At 40.1% G+C, this 20,803-nt stretch overlaps 1 protein-coding gene across 2 annotated transcripts in view; it reads right to left on the bottom strand.

Annotated features, from left to right (window-relative positions):
- The window catches only part of slit2 (slit homolog 2 (Drosophila)), a 119,043-nt gene that overhangs the window by 8,986 nt on the left and 89,254 nt on the right, over positions 1 to 20,803 (bottom strand). For both annotated transcript variants that reach the window (XM_051704981.1, XM_051704980.1), the window contains 9 exons: positions 18,606 to 18,677; positions 17,720 to 17,791; positions 17,537 to 17,608; positions 13,039 to 13,202; positions 12,475 to 12,599; positions 10,215 to 10,312; positions 5,699 to 5,838; positions 2,769 to 2,862; positions 84 to 221 (listed from right to left, as the gene is read on the bottom strand). In XM_051704981.1, the coding sequence (XP_051560941.1) occupies positions 84 to 221; positions 2,769 to 2,862; positions 5,699 to 5,838; positions 10,215 to 10,312; positions 12,475 to 12,599; positions 13,039 to 13,202; positions 17,537 to 17,608; positions 17,720 to 17,791; positions 18,606 to 18,677 (975 nt within the window). The remainder of the gene's footprint in view (positions 1 to 83; positions 222 to 2,768; positions 2,863 to 5,698; positions 5,839 to 10,214; positions 10,313 to 12,474; positions 12,600 to 13,038; positions 13,203 to 17,536; positions 17,609 to 17,719; positions 17,792 to 18,605; positions 18,678 to 20,803) is intronic.

A 20,803-nucleotide genomic window follows, 5' to 3' on the forward strand; every position in this document is an offset into this window, starting at 1 on the left:
ACAGACAGATGTGTCACATGGTGATCTCACAATGGTCTGTTTATGACCTGTGAATGATTGCTTTAGTGTGTTTGTGCATTTACCTGTACCCTTCTGGACACACACACGTGTAGCCATTCACAGCATCGATACACTGAGCGCCATTTTTACACTTATTGTCATCGCAATCATCAAAATCCACCTCGCAGTGCTCTCCTGTGTAACCTGGAGTGCACTCACACCTATAACCACACATCAAGACAATGTCACTGTCACAGTACATTAAAAAATCACAACCTCATATTTAACTCAAAAGACACCATGAAATTGCTCAACAAGTGCAGCTTTCTTTCCTGTGTTGACCTCTGTCCTGTTGAAACTGGTAGTTGGGGTGGGACATATCAAAGGGCTTATCGTTTTTGTTTTAAATACCAAGTAGGCTTTAGTTTGCATCACGGCCATGAAGCATGAAATGTTTCAAACCTGGTTGCAGGTGGCACTATTGGGAGGAACATTCTCATTCTAAAGAGCAATATATCTGCGTATCTGAGTATTGCAAGACGATATTTTGACTTGGAAGAAAAAGATTGTAAATCTGAAATGTGAAGAGTTAATTTTATCAACATTTATGAGTACACGTGTATGCATATACTGTGGATGATCTCAAAGATAATGCAAAAAAATACAAAACATTTTTAACTGTTCATTCATGGAGATTCATTTAAATGAATATAAGCCAACATGTAGAAGCTATAAAAGCATTTTCAGTAACTTAAAGGGATAGTTCACCCAAAACTGAAAATTCTCTCATTATTTACTCACCCTCATGATATCACAGGTGTGTTTGACTTTCTTTCTTCACCAGAACAAGTTTGAAGAAAAATAGAAAAATATCTCAGCTCAGTAGGTCCTTAAAATACAAGTGAATGGAGATTTCTCTTTTGAAGCTCAAAACCCCAGACAGTTGGCATAAACGTCATCCATACGACACCAGCGGTTAAATTAATGTCTTCTAAAGAGACACGATCACTTTTGGTGTGAAGAAAGATCAATAATTATGTATTTTTTTAACTAGAATCAAAAGCTTCTGGTAAGCTTCACAAGAGGGTGGAGATCACGCGGTCTCTCGTGTGATGTATTCGCGTTGCCATGGATACGGATGTAATCTCACGTTCTCCTCTCGGTTCAGACATCCAGGATAAGCACACAAATGCACCATTGTGAGTAAAGAAACAGATCAAAATAGATCAAAACTAAAACCAACAAAGCTACTGTACAGCGTTCCTCCTTCTCACTCGTAAACAGCGCTGCTATTCTGGCTGTGACGCATGTGCCTCAGTTCTCACGTGTTTTAAAATGATTCAAACACGATTACATCACACGTGCTTACTGCTGCTGACCGGAAGCATGATTTAGAGTTAAAAAAAAAATGTATGACGTTTCTGCTGACTGTCTGTGATTTTTGGAGCTTCAAAAGAGAAATCTCCATTCACTTGCATTTTAAGGACCTACTGAGCTGAGATATTCTTCTGTTTTTCTTCAAACGTGTTCTGGTGAAGAAAGAAATTCATACACATCTGGGAAATCATGAGGGTGAGTAAATAATGAGAGAATTTTCATTTTTGGGTGTATTATCCCTTTACGTTCCCACCACAGCATCTTAAAGGGGTTCAAGTCTAAACACTTTTTCTTTGCTTCAGCCATTCAGTTGTAGATTCTTTAGAAATAATACAAAGTAAACCTTGTATTTTTGTGTGTAATCTGAGGCTAGCTTTCTCTAATTATAGGGTGTTATTTGACTTGATATGTAAAACCACGGAATTATAAGAGGGCCTACTTTCTTTCCATGACTGTACACAAACCCTAAAAGCTCTCAGAGCTACATAAACACATTTATCATCCCATCATATCACATCATATCATCTTTGAAACCCATTTTTATAGTAAACCCAACAGGAGATCTGTAATGGAATATCAGAACTCAAACACAGTGCAGAACCTCTGAGACTGCATCTCTAGTGTTGTGTTAACATTTGCACCACTGGGCATAAAAACACAAATGAACTCATCTGGCCTGCTGCTCGCATACACACATCAACAGAGCACAGAAAACACACATACATCTGATGGCTTCTAACGCTGCCGATTGTTTTGGCCTGGCGGAGAGATGAGTGAAATAAAAGACGAGTGGCGAGAGAGAGGGGACGTCTGGAGGGAAGAGAGAGTGATGAAACCGAATCCAAAAAGGATTTGGATCCAACAGACTTGAGTGACTGCAGAATGGCCTGTGTGCTGTTTTTACTTAATCTGACTTGTGTGTGTGTGTGTGGTCATTCTTAACATCACTGATAACCGATTCCCGACCTCTCTCCTTCTTTGACCCAGGTGTCATAGTACCATACTCAGATTGGCATGATACAGTTGGTTATTGGCATAAAGTCTTATTCACTTTGCAACGCATTCTGGCCAAGAACCGGACGCTTAGACTGGAAGAGACTGTCTGACCATCCTGTGACAGCGAACAAACTTATTTTGCTTTGCCGTTACAGGTAAATATGAATTGGATGACAGCACAATAATGGACCAGTGTTTAAATAACCAAGTAATCTCAAATAACTTTTATACAGAAAACACTCACAAAATGAGATAGTGTTTATAATGTCTGCTTATGTAATAAGAAGCCTACTATTTATTTCACTATAAACTTGTGCTTGTGAATATCTATTTAGCTCACTACTCATGTCATTTGAGGCTGTGATTCTGATTCAGGTAGTGTTGATCAGACTTACATGAAGCCCTTAGCGGTCAGAATACATTTTGAGTCGTGTTGACACGGGCTCAGCTCTGGAGCGCAGAAATCCAGCTTATCTTCACACAGCTCCCCTACACAACAGACACACACATACATTTCAATCAGACAGAAAGAATGATCAAATAAATGTTCTCTTTAGGAAAAAAACTATGTTGCATCTGGGGCTATGATGGTATATACAGTATAGAAATCTTTCAAACTGTAGAGATTCTGCTTTACTGTTTATACCACAGTATATACTCAAAAAACTGTTGCCAATGGGGACTTTCAGAGTAGACGGCTTTGATAATTATAATGGCAGCAATTTCATTTTAATGTGTCATGTCACACCCGCACATGCCCATAAACACAGTGTAATTGTAGGACGCAACTCTGTGCATTAATATAGAATATAGGAACTGATGTGTAACCGTGCATAACTGCATTTATCGGCTATTCTACAATAGCTTCAAACGTGGCTCTTCCGTTTGTATTTATAATGCATTCATGTTTTAAATTCTGACTATAAACTCAAATGTTACATAATGTGTAGCAGTTTTTGTACTGATGCCAGAATTATAATTTGTTTGTCATGAGGGTCAATGGCATGATGCTCACCATTTTGTCCAGATCTTTTACATTATTCAAAAATACATTTCAAATGAAATTCAAACAGAACAGTTACCTGAATACACATCATCTATGATGAACATGATTTAAATTACTGAGTTCAAAGTCATTTTTTGTTTCTTTTTTCTGGGGCTTAAAGTTTAGTAAAAAAAATAAAATAAAAAAAAAAAGCTTAAAGATAGCACAAAAAGAGAGAAAGAAATAAAATTAAAAGCTGAAATTCTCGAAAAAATAAATGTTGGCATGAGAAGAATAATCTTTTATTAATATTTCTTAAAGAAAGAATAAGAAGTGAAGACAATTTTATTTTTTACATTTTATTAATATTTCATTATGTGCTGTAATCAACATGTAGGTAGACATTTTGTTGTCATGTGACAAAGTAAATAAGTAAATAAAGTTCCCATTTAGGCCCTCAAAATCATATAATTAAATATCAATATTTTGATTTATTTTATTTTATTATTATTTTTTTTTTAAAGACATTTTGTTCAGGTAATTTGATGTAACCCTGTGAAAACTTACTGATATACTCAAAGATTCATGATATTTTTTTAAGTCTATTTTTTGTTCACCTTGAAAAATATGATTGATTATTTTTTTTAAAATAAATAAATAAATAATAATAATTAAGTTGTGTATGCTCACGTTTTCAAGGTGCAAAGGAAGTATTTAATACCTTTTACGTGATGGTTACACAACATGACATTTTTAAAGTCAGAAAATAAATAGTTTTGTAGAAAATCCTATAAATGTTTATCAATTTTGTGAAGCCAACATGGACTAAAAGATTACATTTCAACGGGCTAGACATATTCGTTTTCATTTTTAAGGGTTAAACGTCTGGCGCACCGCATCACGTGACATCAGCATGACGTCGATTTTCGTGAAGCACTGCTATGGGCGCAGCGCCGACATAAGTGCCTCTGGTAAGAAACCTCTTAAAGTTTTTTGATTGGAACCTGTTTGGTTGTAAAGAGTAACATTTCTAGTTTCGTTAGATATTAACGAAAAAAAAAATCCATAAATTTTTTGTGCGTAAGCGCGCTAATAAACATGATGTCCACATATGTGGAAAATAGGACCACGTTCCCTCAGAAGTTGAAATAGATTTTTCAACTAACACATCTGTGGGTCATTTTGCTTCATTTTAATTTAAGTTTTGTTATTTTATTTATTTTAATTTTATTTATTTTTTGTTATCACTGTACAATACGATAACTTTAGTAAATGTGTTCTTATATATTTACATTGAGAATAAATGTATTCATCCAAAAGCTGGAAAATGTTGCTTTCAAAGGCTTTATATGGAGTTAGGATGAAAATAAGGTGCATTTCAAACTGTTCTGAGACCAGTGCAGACAGACAGCACACTGGAGGTTAAGTCATACACTAAATAGGGAGCAAGGGAGCATCCTATAGCTCTCTATGCAGCTAAGTACACTCACTCCTAAAATCTGATCAAAAGTTCAGTTTCAGACTGCAGATGATGTTTGGATCACTCAACATGTTTGACAGACATGTGACAATGATAATCAGTACATAGATTCAGAATTTATAATGTATCATTTTATTTTAACATGGTTGGCAGTGATTGGATGATGCTGGACATTACTGGAATTATTAATTCAGCTTTATAGAAAATCAGCTGTAATGTTTGTAACATATCAAAAACATGAATAATCAACACTCCTGGACACATAATAAACTATCTGATTAAAAAAATCTGACTTTCTTTAGCTTGGTATTACTTAAAATTTCACAACTTAGTCCCGCTGTCCACAAATGAGGACATCAATTTGCTCTATATAAAAAAAACAAATCTGGGAAATGGAAAATGCACACAGTAGTCACGTCGGGGTCTCAGGAGGTTAAACTATTAGGTATGTGTTTGTGCATGCATGGTAGTCTGTGATTAATCCCATTTGATAAAATGCCAGTACACTGAAAAACAGTAGAACGATGCTGCTCTATTGACAGCAGAGTGTCCCAGCAAGGAAAACATCAATGTGTTTGTCTATGATAAATCGTCAAGCAAGCACAGACACACTAGCAGCAAGCAGCGAATGAACTGAAAGAGAGTGTAAACTAACCTTTCTCCACCTCATTATTATTAGCAGCTAGTAGAAAGAGAAACAAGCAGCGAGAGAGAGGCAGAAAAACAAAGAAATACAGAGGATGCGTTTGACAGGTTAGCTCAAGCAGCACATTTGCATGTTAGCATCAGACAGTTAAACACAACAAGCACAGAGAGCACAGAGCATTTAGCGTGCATGAGTGTGTTTCCGTGTGTGTTACCTGTGTACTCAGGTGAGCAGAGGCAGGTGTAGTTGTTGATCCCATCAACACAGGTAGAGTTATTCTCACAGTCATTATCTTCACAGTCATCAATATTTATCTCACATTCGTCTCCATCAAATCCATCTGGACACACACACCTGACAACACACACACGTAGCAGCAACATAAGCCTAGTATCACACACATTACATTTAATCAGACAAACACTATGAGCAAAATTCTTAATGCTGATATAATTGTCTCATGCCCACTTTTTTTGAGTAGTGGGACCTGTTATCATCTATTATTACCATCTATGTTTGTAAACAAGATGCAGTCCCAGTGCGAGACAAAAAAAGTGTGTTTGAGAGTATGGAGAATATTATAAATGTAAGTAAAGTGTTTATAAGAAAAACTCTAATTCATAGATTTACAATAATAACATGTGTAAAGCCACATTTGATGCCCGGGTCAAAATTGACCCACGAACACAAAAGACGTAACTTTTTTTAATGGTCATATCTCTTAAACGATTTTAGTAAAAAATCTAAAAAAAATTATAATATGTGTATTTTAATAGTCTTGACAAAGTCACAAACTTTGGTTCCCATACTAAAAACTATGTGGTATTTAAAAATTATTATCTAACTCTCCTGGGTCAAAAATGACCAGAACGCAGTAGGAGGGTAAAAAAAAAAAAAAAAGTAAGTCTGATTGCTTTAGAAGTAATTGCACACCTCTCCTCAACAAGCCACAAAATTGAGGATTTAATGCATGTCTATAGCACAAACAGTGCGGGACGAGATTAGTGGTTTGTTCAAATTTCTAACCCAAAAAGTGTGAGCAATAGTGATTAGGGTTGCCAAAGTCCTACCAGCCAAATACAAGCCATTCCAGCTCTAAATACAAAACATTTTTGTTCAGCCAGGCTCCTGTGCGAGACGCTGAGATTAAAGAGGTCCTCCTAGAGCTTATCTACATAGGAAAACAACTGAAAGATAGCTCGGACGGACGCACAATCACGTTGGGTGTGAACGGATGCTAAAACGCTTAAAGTGAAAACCGCCTTAATACAATGACCAGGAACAACCACATTTCTATCAATCTTCACTTTTCATAAACACTTCTTTTGCCAAAATAAATGGACAATATAAGACAATATTTTCTGTCAAGCATTTTCTTCCCATAATTAAGCTTTTTATAATTTTCCATTTTTTAAAGCTTAACGAACCAGCTTTCTGTTTAATATTGGCATCATCCGTTTGTAGACAGTAAATGACTACTGTGTTAAAAATAGTACAGTATATATATCACTCATTTAAAAAAACATTATATATATATATACAGTGCATCCGGAAAGTATTCATAGCACTTCACTTTTTCCACATTTTGTTATGTTACAGCCTTATTCCAAAATGGATTAAATTCATTATTTTCCTCAAATTCTACAAACAATACCCCATAATGACAACGTGAAAGAAGCTTGTTTGAAATCTTTGCAAATTTATTAAAAATAAAAAACGAAAAAAATCACATGTACATAAGTATTCACAGCCTTTGCCATGACACTCAAAATTGAGCTCAGGTGCATCCTGTTTCCACTGATCATCCTTGAGATGTTTCTAGAACTTGATTGGAGTCCACCTGTGGTAAATTCAGTTGATTGGACATGATATGGAAAGGCACACACCTGTCTATATAAGGTCCCACAGTTAACAGTGCATGTCAGAGCACAAACCAAGCCATGAAGTCCAAGGAATTGTCTGTAGACCTCCGAGACAGGATTGTATCGAGGCACAGATTTGGGGAAGGGTACAGAAAAATTTCTGCAGCATTGAAGGTCCCAATGAGCACAGTGGCCTCCATCATCCGTAAATGGAAGAAGTTTGGAACCACCAGGACTCTTCCTAGAGCTGGACACCCAGCCAAACTGAGCGATCGGGGGAGAAGGGCCTTAGTCAGGGAGGTGACCAAGAACCCGATGGTCACTCTGACAGAGCTCCAGCGTTTCTCTGTGGAAAGAAGAGAACCTTCCAGAAGAACAACCATCTCTGCAGCACTCCACCAATCAGGCCTGTATGGTAGAGTGGCCAGACGGAAGCCACTCCTCAGTAAAAGGCACATGACAGCCCGCCTGGAGTTTGCCAAAAGGCACCTGAAGGACTCTCAGACCATGAGAAACAAAGATTGAACTCTTTGGCCTGAATGGCAAGCGTCATGTCTGGAGGAAACCAGGCACCGCTCATCACCTGGCCAATACCATCCCTACAGTGAAGCATGGTGGTGGCAGCATCATGCTGTGGGGATGTATTTCAGCGGCAGGAACTGGGAGACTAGTCAGGATCGAGGGAAAGATGAATGCAGCAATGTACAGAGACATCCTTGATGAAAACCTGCTCCAGAGCGCTCTGGACCTCAGACTGGGGCGAAGGTTCATCTTCCAACAGGACAATGACCCTAAGCACACAGCCAAGATAACAAAGGAGTGGCTCCGGGACAACTCTGTGAATGTCCTTGAGTGGCCCAGCCAGAGCCCAGACTTGAACCCGATTGAACATCTCTGGAGAGATCTGAAAATGGCTGTGCACCGACACTCCCCATCCAACCTGATGGAGCTTGAGAGGTCCTGCAAAGAAGAATGGGAGAAACTGCCCAAAAATAGGTGTGCCAAGCTTGTAGCATCATACTTAAAAAGACTTGAGGCTGTAATTGGTGCCAAAGGTGTTTCAACAAAGTATTGAGCAAAGGCTGTGAATACTTGTGTACATGTGATTTTTTTAATTTTTCTTTATTTTTAATACATTTGCAAAGATTTCAAACAAACTTTCACGTTGTCATTATGGGGTATTGTTTATAGAATTTTGAGGAAAATAATGAATTTAATCCATTTTGGAATAAGGCTGTAACATAACAAAATGTGGAAAAAGTGAAGCGCTGTGAATACTTTCCGGATGCACTGTATGTATATACACAGTACTGTGCATAAGTTTTAGGCACTTGTGAAAAATGATGCATAGTGATGATGTCTTAAAAAATTATGCCATAAATAGTTTTCATTTAACAATTAACATCATACAAAGTCCAGTAAACATAAAAAAGCTAAACCAATATTTGGTGTGACCACCTTTGCCTTTAAAACAGCACCAGTTCTCCTAGATACACCTGGACACAGTTTCTCTTGGTTGTTGGCAGATAGGATGTTCAAGCTTCTTGAAGAATTCGCCACAGTTCTTCTATCTATTTCGGCTGTCTCAATTGCTTCTGTCTCTTCTTGTCATCCCATACTGACTCAATATTCAGTGGGGGGCTCTGTGGGGGCAATACCATCTGTTGCAGGGCTCCCTGTTCTTCTACTTTATTCTATTTGCAAAAGTAATGTTTGGGAGTCTAAAATGTATTTTTCCTATTGACACACTAAAGCTGAAGATATAAATAACCATCTTAAGACAAATGTTTTTGGGAAACATCTTATGTGCCTAAGACTTTTGCACATTACTGTGTATGTATATATATATATATATATATATATATATATATATATATATATATATATATATATGGCCTTCCAGGGCCACTGTCTTAGTACAAAACTTGGTGCTTTTTTAAGCAAACATGCATTAAAATGGATTTTTATGGGAAAGAAATAGTGCATTTGTCCTGATATTACAGTGCCATTGTTTTGGAAGTTAATAATGTTTATCACGAGGGAAATGTCAAGTGTCAGCTGATATCTCACACAACTCACGCAAAGGGTGTGTTTCATGTCCATTTCTTTCGGTTTGTGAAACATTCTCAGTTGTTTGTGTGTGAGATGCTAAATAAGGGACAAAAAATGTGTCACCATAAATACGGGATGTTTCAATATTAAAAGGGACAGTTGGCAACCCTAATAGTGATGCTTGGCTTAGCAAGCACCAATAATAATAGTTTCCAAACACTCCAAGCAGCCTTTCCATCGAGCATTAGATGAGCCATTTTAACGTTGAAAAAATTACAAACTTCACCTTTGACAGACCTCCATAAACCCCCCCATGCAGTGTGTATGTGTGTGTCTATCTAGCTATAATTACAGTATCTTATTATCATGTTAAGCAGAACTGCTCAAATGAAACTGCCTTCATTCACCAACACAAAGGATTCATTAACACTAATCGGTGTGTAAGACTGCAGCTGAACCGAGCTCATCACACTCACATCTCTCTGCTGTGTATGTCCACAGAGAGGCTCTTGATTGGCTGATTAAGTACATGAGTGAGCTCAGATCACTTTCAGACACTTCAGTCTGATTAAGACAGATTAGACACACTCTGTCCATGAAGTTTATTCATTACCGTATCAGCAGGGATACACCCACACACACTTATCTGAGCATTTACTTAATGTACTAAATGAAAGCCACTCTGCTGCTTTCAACATGAGCTGAACCCTAAAAAGAAGATAATAATATTTCTTTATCTGTCTCACACGTATGCGCACACCAGCAAAGATTGGAGGTATTGATGATGATGATGAGGATGATGAAGGTCTGTCTCACCAGTGAGTGTTCTCCACTCCATCCTTCAGGTGGCAGGTGCCTCCATTCTGACAGGGGTTACTGATGCACGCATGAATGGTTTCCTCGCAGTCTTGACCCTATATGAACACGCAGAAAAGTGCTGTAAACAGGGCTGGGGAACTAAATTGAATATGAAATATTTCCAATATTTGAATCTTATTCTTATTATTTCAAAGACATTATTTCAGGTAGGGGTAAAAATCTACAAGACTTCCGATTTTTAAATCAACATTGTCTCCTACATCCACAAGAGGGCACAACAAATCAAAATAAACCAATAAGCAGAAGCACCGTGTTTTAGCGATTGTTTATCGCAAAGAACATATCTGACCATTAACAAATGTGTGTAAAGAGAGTTTATGTTCTCATATATTAAGTAAAAAAGTTAAACGAGAATAGAAATGCTTCAAAAGACGGTTCTATGTTAATTTAGTGTTGCACAGAAGCCTATAACGGTGCTATTGTACTACCACGGACTCCAGCTTCATAATACCGGCGGTACCACAGTATTTTTCATTAAGTACAGTTGTGTGTGCGTACCTAATGCTTATTCAGCGAGACCTTAATAAGAGAGCAAGACATTGTCAATACACAACCGCCAAAGACCTCCACCTCTGGGGGGCCGTTCAATCCAAACGCGTTTCGTGAAGTGACGCTGCATTTTTTTTCAGATGCTGTGTCAGGTTAAAAGGAAATTCAACATTTAAAAGTGTCACGAGACACCTGTGTTCTGCTTTTTCATTGCACTGTGTCTGTATTAGCCGAAATGTAAGTCATCGTCAGTGCTTGGCAAACACCAAATCTTAATTACGATGAATATTTGAATTTCGAATTTGACAGCCTTACATTACATATAGATAATATTCAAATTTATGAACATGCATACACACTTCAGCAAATTTCAGTAGTTTTCCAGTAGCAGGATTAAATGAACAATTTTGTGTAGTGATTGTTTGTTATCCAGAGAGCTAGAGGATACTACATTTTTTTTTTTTCCTAAAGAAAATGTGAGTAGTGCTCGCCCGTGCGAATGTCTCCTCCATAATGTAAAGGTGTTGTGGGTGGTGAGTCCTGGCCCCAGTCAAAAGAGCACTCTCCTAAGTCTCTTAAATATGGCTCAGGACCCTCATGCAATAGCCGCGTTTCCACTGTCGGGCCAAATGAAGGCATGCTAGTGCCTGCCAAGGCCAGTTGCGCTCCCACTGTCACTTTCGGGGCTTAATTGGGGCCAATGGCCTTTGGCCCGCTGATTACCCTTGGTCCAGAGAAGGCCAACTGGGGATTGAGGCTCGGTCAAAGTCAAAGGCGGAGTTTAGCGAAACACTCGTTCTGCGTTTCATTCTAGTCAGACGTGGGATATTCCTACTTGAATTCTCAGAAATTCCAACCATAAAGGAATTCCATTGCCAGATGCTTGGAAAGTTGTTAGCATAACAGGGGTTTGACTGTATCCTAGCAACCCAACTGATAAACAGTGCTGCAACGCTAGCATTTGTGCTACAGGTGTATCACTAACTTTGTACATCTCTGGGTGCCGACATATTTCTGTGACATCACGCACCTGCATCTCAGCAAATAAAATTGCTGGGCACATTACAAATCCGTTAAGATGCACAATGGACAAAGCGGTGCCCAAAGGACAAACTTTCCATGGTTCGAGATCATGGACGGTGTGCTGGGACATCGTCCTGCTGTTAGTGGAGAGACCACTCGGGACACCATGGCATGGTTTAAAATATCTTGCTAGCTAGCTAATGTTTCCATACAATATAAACTTGATATTCTACATAACTAGATAACATGCGTGTTTGCTTTGGCTTGTGAAATGGGTGGGGTGTGTGACGTTTGCACCAGGGCAGCGTATTAAAGGCGGGGTTTTAGGGCAACGCTGCAGGGCTTTTGGCCCGATGATGGGAATGCAGAGCAATTTTGGTCTCACGGCTATTGGCCCCAGCTATCCCGTTTATGGCCCTGGCTCGAACTGGCCCGATAGTGGAAAAGCGGCTAATTTCTGCACATTTTTCACCAGTCGAAAATCATAAGTCAACAAGTCATATGATTTGAGGCATGATTCAAGCCCGTAGCACAAAAGGTGCAGGACAAACTATACTCCGAAGTTTAACACTTAGGTTTATGTGTTTGTTCAAATCTCTAACATTCAAAACCCAACAAACAATAATGATAGTGAATAATATTGCACCGATAATGAAATGTATTTTGTGTTTATGGGTGTCCGTACCTTAAAACCGTATGGACAGGTGCATCTGTAAAAGTCTACGGGATGGTTACTGCAGGTTCCGTCATTTTTGCAGGGGTTGGATAGACAAGGGTTACATTTTGCCAGAATGCTCACATCCACTGGACCTGTACGACAGAGAAAGAGAAAAAGAAGTTACACAGATGGTTACACACACAAACAAATGTACTTGCACATTGTTACCGGCTCACAAACACTGTAACACACACGCACACACACACACACACACACAGGATTGAGCAGGTAAGGCACCTCAGACTTGGCTTACAAACTAACATAAGTCAAAGGTCACTGTAAACCTGAGGAGAGGTCAGGGTGTTAGGGGTAAATACAGGGTTGGGTTTATGAGCTCACACTGGACTCTGATTGGCTTCCTTACCTGGCACAGGTAAACCACAAGGCCCCGGCACCTCTACAAACGTACCAATCATATCATATTACTTCCAATATTAACATCTGAGCACATTAACTAGTGTTAGAGTTAGAGCTAATGTTATTGCTCTCAGAAATGGGATGAGTGTGGGTGGGTGTTCATGGTGTGTGTACCTGTGCAGGTGAATTTCTTGGAGGGTGTAGTCAACAGGAGTTTGTCAGTCATCTCTCCTGGACCAGTGCAGCGTGCAATTCCAGGCTCCTTGTAGCCGCTCTTTACCCAGTCAGAGAGCCACTGCATGTGACAATCACAGTACAGGGGGTTTGCTCCCAGAGCCCTGCAGGAATCACACATACAAGATGACATATTACGCACCTATTCAAACCAAACACCTGGGTCTCATTCGCTAACCACGTGTACCTATGTTTCATGCGTAACAATTTGTTAATGCAAAAATCACGATTTATTAGTAAACCTGTGCTTAAATTTTTTCTACATTTAGGATAAAATTTAGAATGCAAAAATCACAAGACTCTCGATGGCCTTTGTGTTTGTGGCAGGGTGGAGGGCGGGGCCGAGTCGTGATTCTACACACCCGGCCCCTAATCAGGCTGATTAGCCCAAGAGGAATAAAGGCTGACTGGAGACGGCAGTGCGACAGAGAGTGAGTTACAGACAGCTGACCGACACCTGTGTGTGTTCGTCTTTTTGGTTCAGTTTCTCATTAAATGTTGTCAAGCCGGTTCTCGCCGCCTCCTTTCCATTGATGTGTTACACTGGTGCCGAAACCCGGGAAGGAGGGATGCGATGGAGTAGAGTCCTCGCCACTACCATCCACCCCAACGGAGCAGCCGCGACCATCCGCCGGGGGACGGAGAAGCCAGGCCGCCTGAAAGCGGAGGAACGGCCGCCGACCACGAGGGGAGGAGGAGCTCCTAACTGACCGCCTGGAGTAGTCAGGGCCACTGCCAGGGGCGGAGGAGACCCCTACCAGCCGCTGAAATGCGGCGGGGTCTGAGACCGCTGACCGCGAGCGGGGAGGGGCTCCTGGCCGACCGCCTAGAGAGGAAGAATCGCTGCCAGGGGTGGGGGAGACCCCTTCCTTCCACCAAAAAGACGGCGGGGTGTTCCATCCACCAGGGACTGGAGGACTGCCTCCGATCCACCCGGGGAGGCGCGGCTGTCGTCCACCAGAGGGTGGAGGAGTGGCCGAGGACCAGGCTACAGCGTATCGGAGAACCGGCGAGTAAATTTTTTTTTCTCTCTCTCTCTCCTCTCTCTCCCGCTGCCTCTCCGTGTTGGCCTTTTCCCTCTCTTTTTAAATGTTTTTGTTAATTTGGCATGATCGCCGATACGGCGTGTAGGTGCCACATTTTTTTTTTGTTTCCCTCCCCTTGTCCCCTCCCCTGATCCAGGTAGACGGGGATGACCTGCCGGCAGACGGGGTGGAAGGCAAGCTCCCCCCACCAGGGAAAGGGGGGTGGGGATGTACATAATGCCGGGGGCTCCCCGGCCTGAGAGAACGGGGGAGGAATGTGGCAGGGCGGAGGATGGGGCCGGGTCGTGATTCTACACACTCGGCTCCTAATCAGGCTGATTAGCCCGAGAGGAATAAAGGCCGATTGGAGACGGCAGTGCGACAGAGAGAGAGTTACGGACAGCTGTCCTCCACCTGTGTGTGTTCGTCTTTTTGGTTCAGTTTCTCATTAAATATTATTTATATTGTCAAGCCGGTTCTCACCTCCTCCTTTCCATTGATGTGTTACAGTGTTAAACTGAAAATTTTACTTAACAGCTGAAATGCATAACTTTTTTTATGTTAAAATACTGTAATTTCTCATAACCCATCTTAATATGCTATTAAACTATTTATTGGTTGATTTCCTCGAAAACTGTTGTGTCTGTGATGCTATAAAAGTTGCTGTGTATGTTTAACCTTGTGCGACCCCGCATCCACACGTGTGGACATTGTATTTTGGCTTTGCTATACGCAACGCATAATGTAAATGGATTAAAATCGACTGAATGCTGTTCAAAAGACTCTACACTGTCATTTAAGGGTTAAACTGCTGCCGCACCATGTCACATGAAACGCCGATTTCCATGAAGCGCTCCTACAGGCACAGCGCCAACTAAAGAGCCTCTGGTAAGAAACTGCTTTATATTTTTTGATTGAAGCCTGTTAGGTTGTAAAGAATAGCATCTCTAGTTTCGTTCGATATGCCGCTTTAAAAAAATCCATAAATTTTCTGTTGATAATGAAGTCCACATATATGGAAATTAGGACCGCATTCCCTCAAAAGTTGAAAAAACATGTACGTTTTAAAAAATAATAATTTTCATCATTAGCACATATTTTCTCCCCTTTTTCTCCCCAATTTGGAATGCCCAAATGCGCTCTAAGTCCACGTGGCTTGTTGAGTGCATTACCGCGGAGACCTAGCGCGTGTGGAGGCTTCACGCTATTCTCAGCAGCATCCACACACAACTCACCAAGCGCCCCACCGAGAGCGAGAACCACATTATAGCGACCACGAGGAGGTTAACCCAAAGTGACTCTACCCACCCTAGCAACCGGGCCAACTGGTTGCTTAGGAAGCCTGACTGAAGCATGCCCTGGATTCGAGGACTCCAGGTGTGGTAGTCAGCGTCTTTACTTGCTGAGCTACCCAGGCCCCCATTTCGCTTCATTTGAATATACATTTTGTTATCACTGTACAATACGGTTCTATTCATTAACATTAGTAAATGCATTCCTAGATATTAATAAATGTATTCATCCAAAAGCTGAAAAATTTTGCTTTCAGAGGCTTTATATGGAGTTAGGATGACAAATGGGGCATTTCAAACTGTTCTGAGACCAGTGCAGACAGACAGCACACTGGAGGTTAAGTCATTCACTAAATAGGGAGCAAGGGAGCATCCTATAGCTCTCTATGCAGCTAAGTGCATTCACTCCTAAAATCAGATCAAAAGTTCAGTTTCAGACTGCAGATGATGTTTGGATCACTCAACAAGTTTGGCAGACATGTGACAATGATAATCAGTACATAGATTCAGAATTCAGTGATTGGATGATGCTGGCCATTACTTTTAATCTGATTTATTTATTCAGCTCTATAGAAAATCAGCTATAATGTCTATAACATCTAAACATGAATAACCAACCCTCCTGAACACATAATAAACTATCTGATGATAAAAAAATCTGACTTTCTATATTTTTGTATTACTTAAAATTTCACAACTTAGTCCCGCTGTCCACATCTGTGGACATACATTTTTAGGAAAAGTATTTGCTCTAGAAATTTCTTCTTTTGCTTGTTTATTAGCTGCTACAAGATACAAATCAAAAAGGGAAATGGAAAATGCACACAGCAGTCACGCGGGGGTCTCAGGAGGTTAAGTGGTCCATCCATCCCAACCCAGCAACATTGACTCAATGAACAGCTCGAGTTTAGAAGAAAAGAGGAGTATTCAGGAAAGCTGTTTGAAAACAACACTTAGAATTACACGCTTCAGCTTTAATACTTCATTTTACTTAATACTGAGTGACATAAGTTATATATTGTAAATTCGATCTGGGATTGGTTCAGCATAAAAATGCAGCCTGTGAAGGCCAATGCACAGCTGACTGATACGTTTTTCTCTTCTCTTTTCTCTTTAAATACGTGTAGTCTATGTCTATATTAAAGGTTTAGCAAATGGCACACTTGCCTTTACTCAAAGATCTGTGCAAGAGCGCATCTTTAGAGAGTGTTGTGCGAAACACCCTTTATGGAGATGGTTTGGGCATTATTATGCTAATTAATAACAGCAAGCATGTCCTTATTTAGAGTAATTCTCAATTACAGTAATCTGGATTCATCAACATTAGAAAGAAGGTAAAAAACAAATCTATGTTCATATGCACCTTTTGTGAGTTCCTTGTGTAGGAACACTTTTAACAGTAAATGAGACCCCTTATCATTTATAGGCACATTTAAGTGTTCTTGCAAAATGGTAGAAATGAACACGTGTTGCTCATTGTGCGGTCGCTTAAATACACTCGTCTGTATGAGATTATGCCATTTAGTATTACATTTCAGATGAATTATATTTCTAATTGCGTGTTTGATTTTTTTTTATTACTGTGTGTGTGTGTGTGTGTGTGTGTGTGTATATGTGCGTGCTTGTGCGTATGTGCGTGCGTGCATGTGTATGTGCGTGCATGCGTGGGTGTGTATGTGCGTGCGTGCGTGTGTATGTGCGTGCGTGTGTGTGAATGTGCTTATGTGCGTGTGTGTTGTGTGTGTGTGCATGCGTGTGTGTGTGTGTGCGTGTATGTGCATGTGTGTGTGTGTGTTGTGCGTGTTTGCGTGTGTGCGTGCGTGTGTTTTTCTTCATTTTGTTGGTTCTTCTCGGCTGTCAGTCATAATTACAATTTTAAAACTGATCCAAGGGTATTATGGAAAAAGGGTAATTGTAGGAGACCAAGAACCAGTCAGTGGCTGCTGAAACCCTGAGCTCAGATGTTGAGAGTGTTTCAGTGTGTGTGCGCATGTGTGTGTGTGTGTGTGTGTGTTTGAGTGAGAGTAAAACAAAGAACCCAAGTACATCCAGCTGTCAAAACCTATTTGGTGAACTTATAAGTGTGTGTGTGTGTGTGTGTCTTCATTTTGAGGTACTTACAGGTGGGAGAGGGAGGACAGATCTTTGAAAGCTCCATCTGGGATCACAGCAATATCATTACCATGGAGAGACCTGCAGAGAGAAGAGAGAGAAATTAAACAATTCAAAGACTCCAAAACACATAAATCAAAGTCTAATCACACTCACACACACACACACACACACACACAATGAGGTACTCACAACAAGCGCAGAGATTTGAGGCCGTCGAAAGCTTTTACAGGAATACACCTCAGCCTGTTGTAGCTTAAAATTCTGGGGAAAAACAAAAGATATTAACATATTTGCCAAAACATGCATTCAGACTAATACACACTGAATGCATGAATAGTTCACCCAAAAATGAAAATTCTGTCATTATATACTCACCCTCGTGTTTTTTCAAACTCGCTCGAGAAGAAATATTGAAGACTGTACCATATAATGTAAACATACATGTGTAATGAAATTGAATGGGGATGTCGAGCTCCAAAATAACAAGAAAAGCAACATAAAGTGTCATAAAAGTAGCCCAAAATCTTTTGATGCAATTGCTTTGTGTGATGAACAGAACACAATCTAAGTAACACAACTGGTCGTGTGAAACTCAACTGCATTTAAAGGTGGCATATATGGATGGATGTGGATGCGGACAACAAGTTTCGATCTTTTCACCTTTCAAAGTAACCGCATGGCTTCAGAAGACATGGAATATAGCACACAAGTCATATGAACCACATTTGTGATACTTTTTGGTGCTTTTTGTCATTTTGGAGATCAACAGCGGATTCCCATTTACTGTCAATATATGGGAAAGAGTAGTCAGGACATTCTTCAGCATTTCTCCTTAAGTGTTTCACAGAAGAAATTCATACGGGTTTGCAAATGACATGAGCACGAGTAAATGATGAATATACATTTTTGGGAGGACTATAAGTGCAATCTTCATGACATTTTCAGAAATATACAGTTATTAAAACACACACTCTCAGCATCGTGCACAACAAAACACACACACACATTCACACTAGTGTTTGCACAAAAACACACAGACACCAAAACCGAAGGCATAGATCATGGTGACACTCACAGGGTGAGCAGCTCGGACATGTTACTGAAGCTGTGGTTGGATAATGTGCTGATCTGGTTATTACTCAAATCACTGCAAGAAAACACACATAAACACACAGACAAACAATGGCTGAGTGTTACGAGTCGCAGTAAAATCAAACACATAAAGCCAACATTTAGGGTACATGACAGTAACAAAACGCTATGCAGCATTATAAAAGCAAAAGACCAAATTCTTAGAGGTGCTGTAAGCGATTTTTTCATGGAAAAGTATGCAAAAAACTCCCTTAAAGATATTAATGAAATAAGTGTCGTGAGATATATCATGGTCTCTGTGACAGCTGTAGACTTTGTAAACGGCAATCAAAAATGTGTCTGTGGAAATTGAAGCTTTTCACTTGTCAATCATTTAGCTCGTTCTCATAGTGTTGTGTTTGAAGTGGATCATTGAGGATATGATTCATAATGTTTGTCAGTTGAGGGCGCTATTGAGCCACTGTTGAATTTGACAGCTAGAGGAACAAACAATGCTGCTCTTTTGCTCAGTTTTGGTCTCAAAATTATCTTTGGAGGGCGGGGTTTTGGAATGAGGGGGCGTGGCTAATTCAACAGCTCAGTCACATGAAAGCTTCAGAACGCTAAAATCGCTTACAGCACCTTTAACATTCTACACATTTAAAATTAATTTCATTAATGAGCTGCAAAATTCATAAGAAAGGTTTCACTGAATTACAATTTTTTTATTGGAAACAAACTGACTTGTGTTGAGTGCTGCTTCACAGGAACTAAAGTTACAAAAAATGAAGCTTTTTAAAAGATTAAATGACTCAAGAAAGCAATATTTAAATCAAACTTGTCCAAACTTAATAACAGAATTACATTACAAAGCTGAACGCATGACGTAAGACAATGCACAGAGCACTGAGGTAAAACCAATTCCATGTTAAAGACACTCACACAGCAGAACCTATCAATGCAGTGACCTTTAAAAACTGCAAACAGCACCCACAGAGCATGTACAGTTATGTGTTAAGCTCAAAGTCATAATGCAACATACAGAAGCCTCTAACAGTCTTTATGCATTTCATCGCTAGAATGGATAGGCCTTCTTTTTTATAAACTTCTTTTGTGCCTTTCGTGTTTCTTTTTTTTTTTTTTTTTTGCTCCCCCTTTTCTCCCCAATTTGGAATGCCCAATTCCCAATGCGCTCTAAGTCCTTGTGGTGGCGTAGTGACTCGGCTCAATCCGGGTGGCGGAGGACGAATCTTAGTTGCCTCCGCGTCTGAGACTGTCAACCCGCGCATCTTATCACGTGGCTTGTTGAGCGCATTACCGCGGAGACGTAGCGCGCTATTCTCCGCGACATCCACGCGCAACTCACCACGCGCCCCACCGAGAGCGTACCACATTATAGCGACCACGAGGAGGTTACCCCATGTGACTCTACCCTCCCTAGCAACCGGGCCAATTTGGTTGCTTAGGAGACCTGGCTGGAGTCACTCAGCACGCCCTGGATTCGAACTTGCAACTCCAGGTGTGGTAGTCAGCGTCTTTACTCGCTATGCAACCCAGGCCCCCACAGCCTTTAGCATTTCTTATTATTCTTCATAAACTGACCACATTTTTTTTGCTAATGACCTCACCAAGGACCTCTATGCTGCTCTACAAAGGTAAAACACAGTAACTAAACCAACACTAAGAAGTTTTTCTATTGTCCCTTCTCTAAGCTCCGCCCCCCTTGGTTACGGTCACTCACTCTGTTAAGCTCTGCAGAACTCCTCATAGGAATGAATGGGAGATTGCCGTGAACGATGCATTTTTGGCAAAATATTCTCATAAACGGAATGGATAATATTTTCCCGTGGGCTGGCATGAAGAGTGACATTGTAATGCATATTTATCTGAAGTTTTGTGTAACAGAAATCGTTAAATTACTGAAATCTGCGGAGACTGTGAATCAGAATCAAGGCAAATGATTATTACAGTTACGTAAAAAGAGAAAACGTCATTTAATAGCGATTACACAACTAATAACATTAGCGTAAGTGAACAGAGCTGTTTATAACATCTCATAATAACACTCATTTTGATGCTCTGAGTAACTTGTGCCACTATTACAAATGTCCCGGCAATGTCGTGTTGTACATTTTTTGGATCATTTTGATTAAATTCCCTTAAAACTACTCAAACACACATTACTCCCATAGGCTGTCATTG

This window comes from Myxocyprinus asiaticus, chromosome 8 (assembly GCF_019703515.2).
Source record: "Myxocyprinus asiaticus isolate MX2 ecotype Aquarium Trade chromosome 8, UBuf_Myxa_2, whole genome shotgun sequence".
NCBI classification, from domain to species: Eukaryota; Metazoa; Chordata; class Actinopteri; order Cypriniformes; family Catostomidae; genus Myxocyprinus; species Myxocyprinus asiaticus.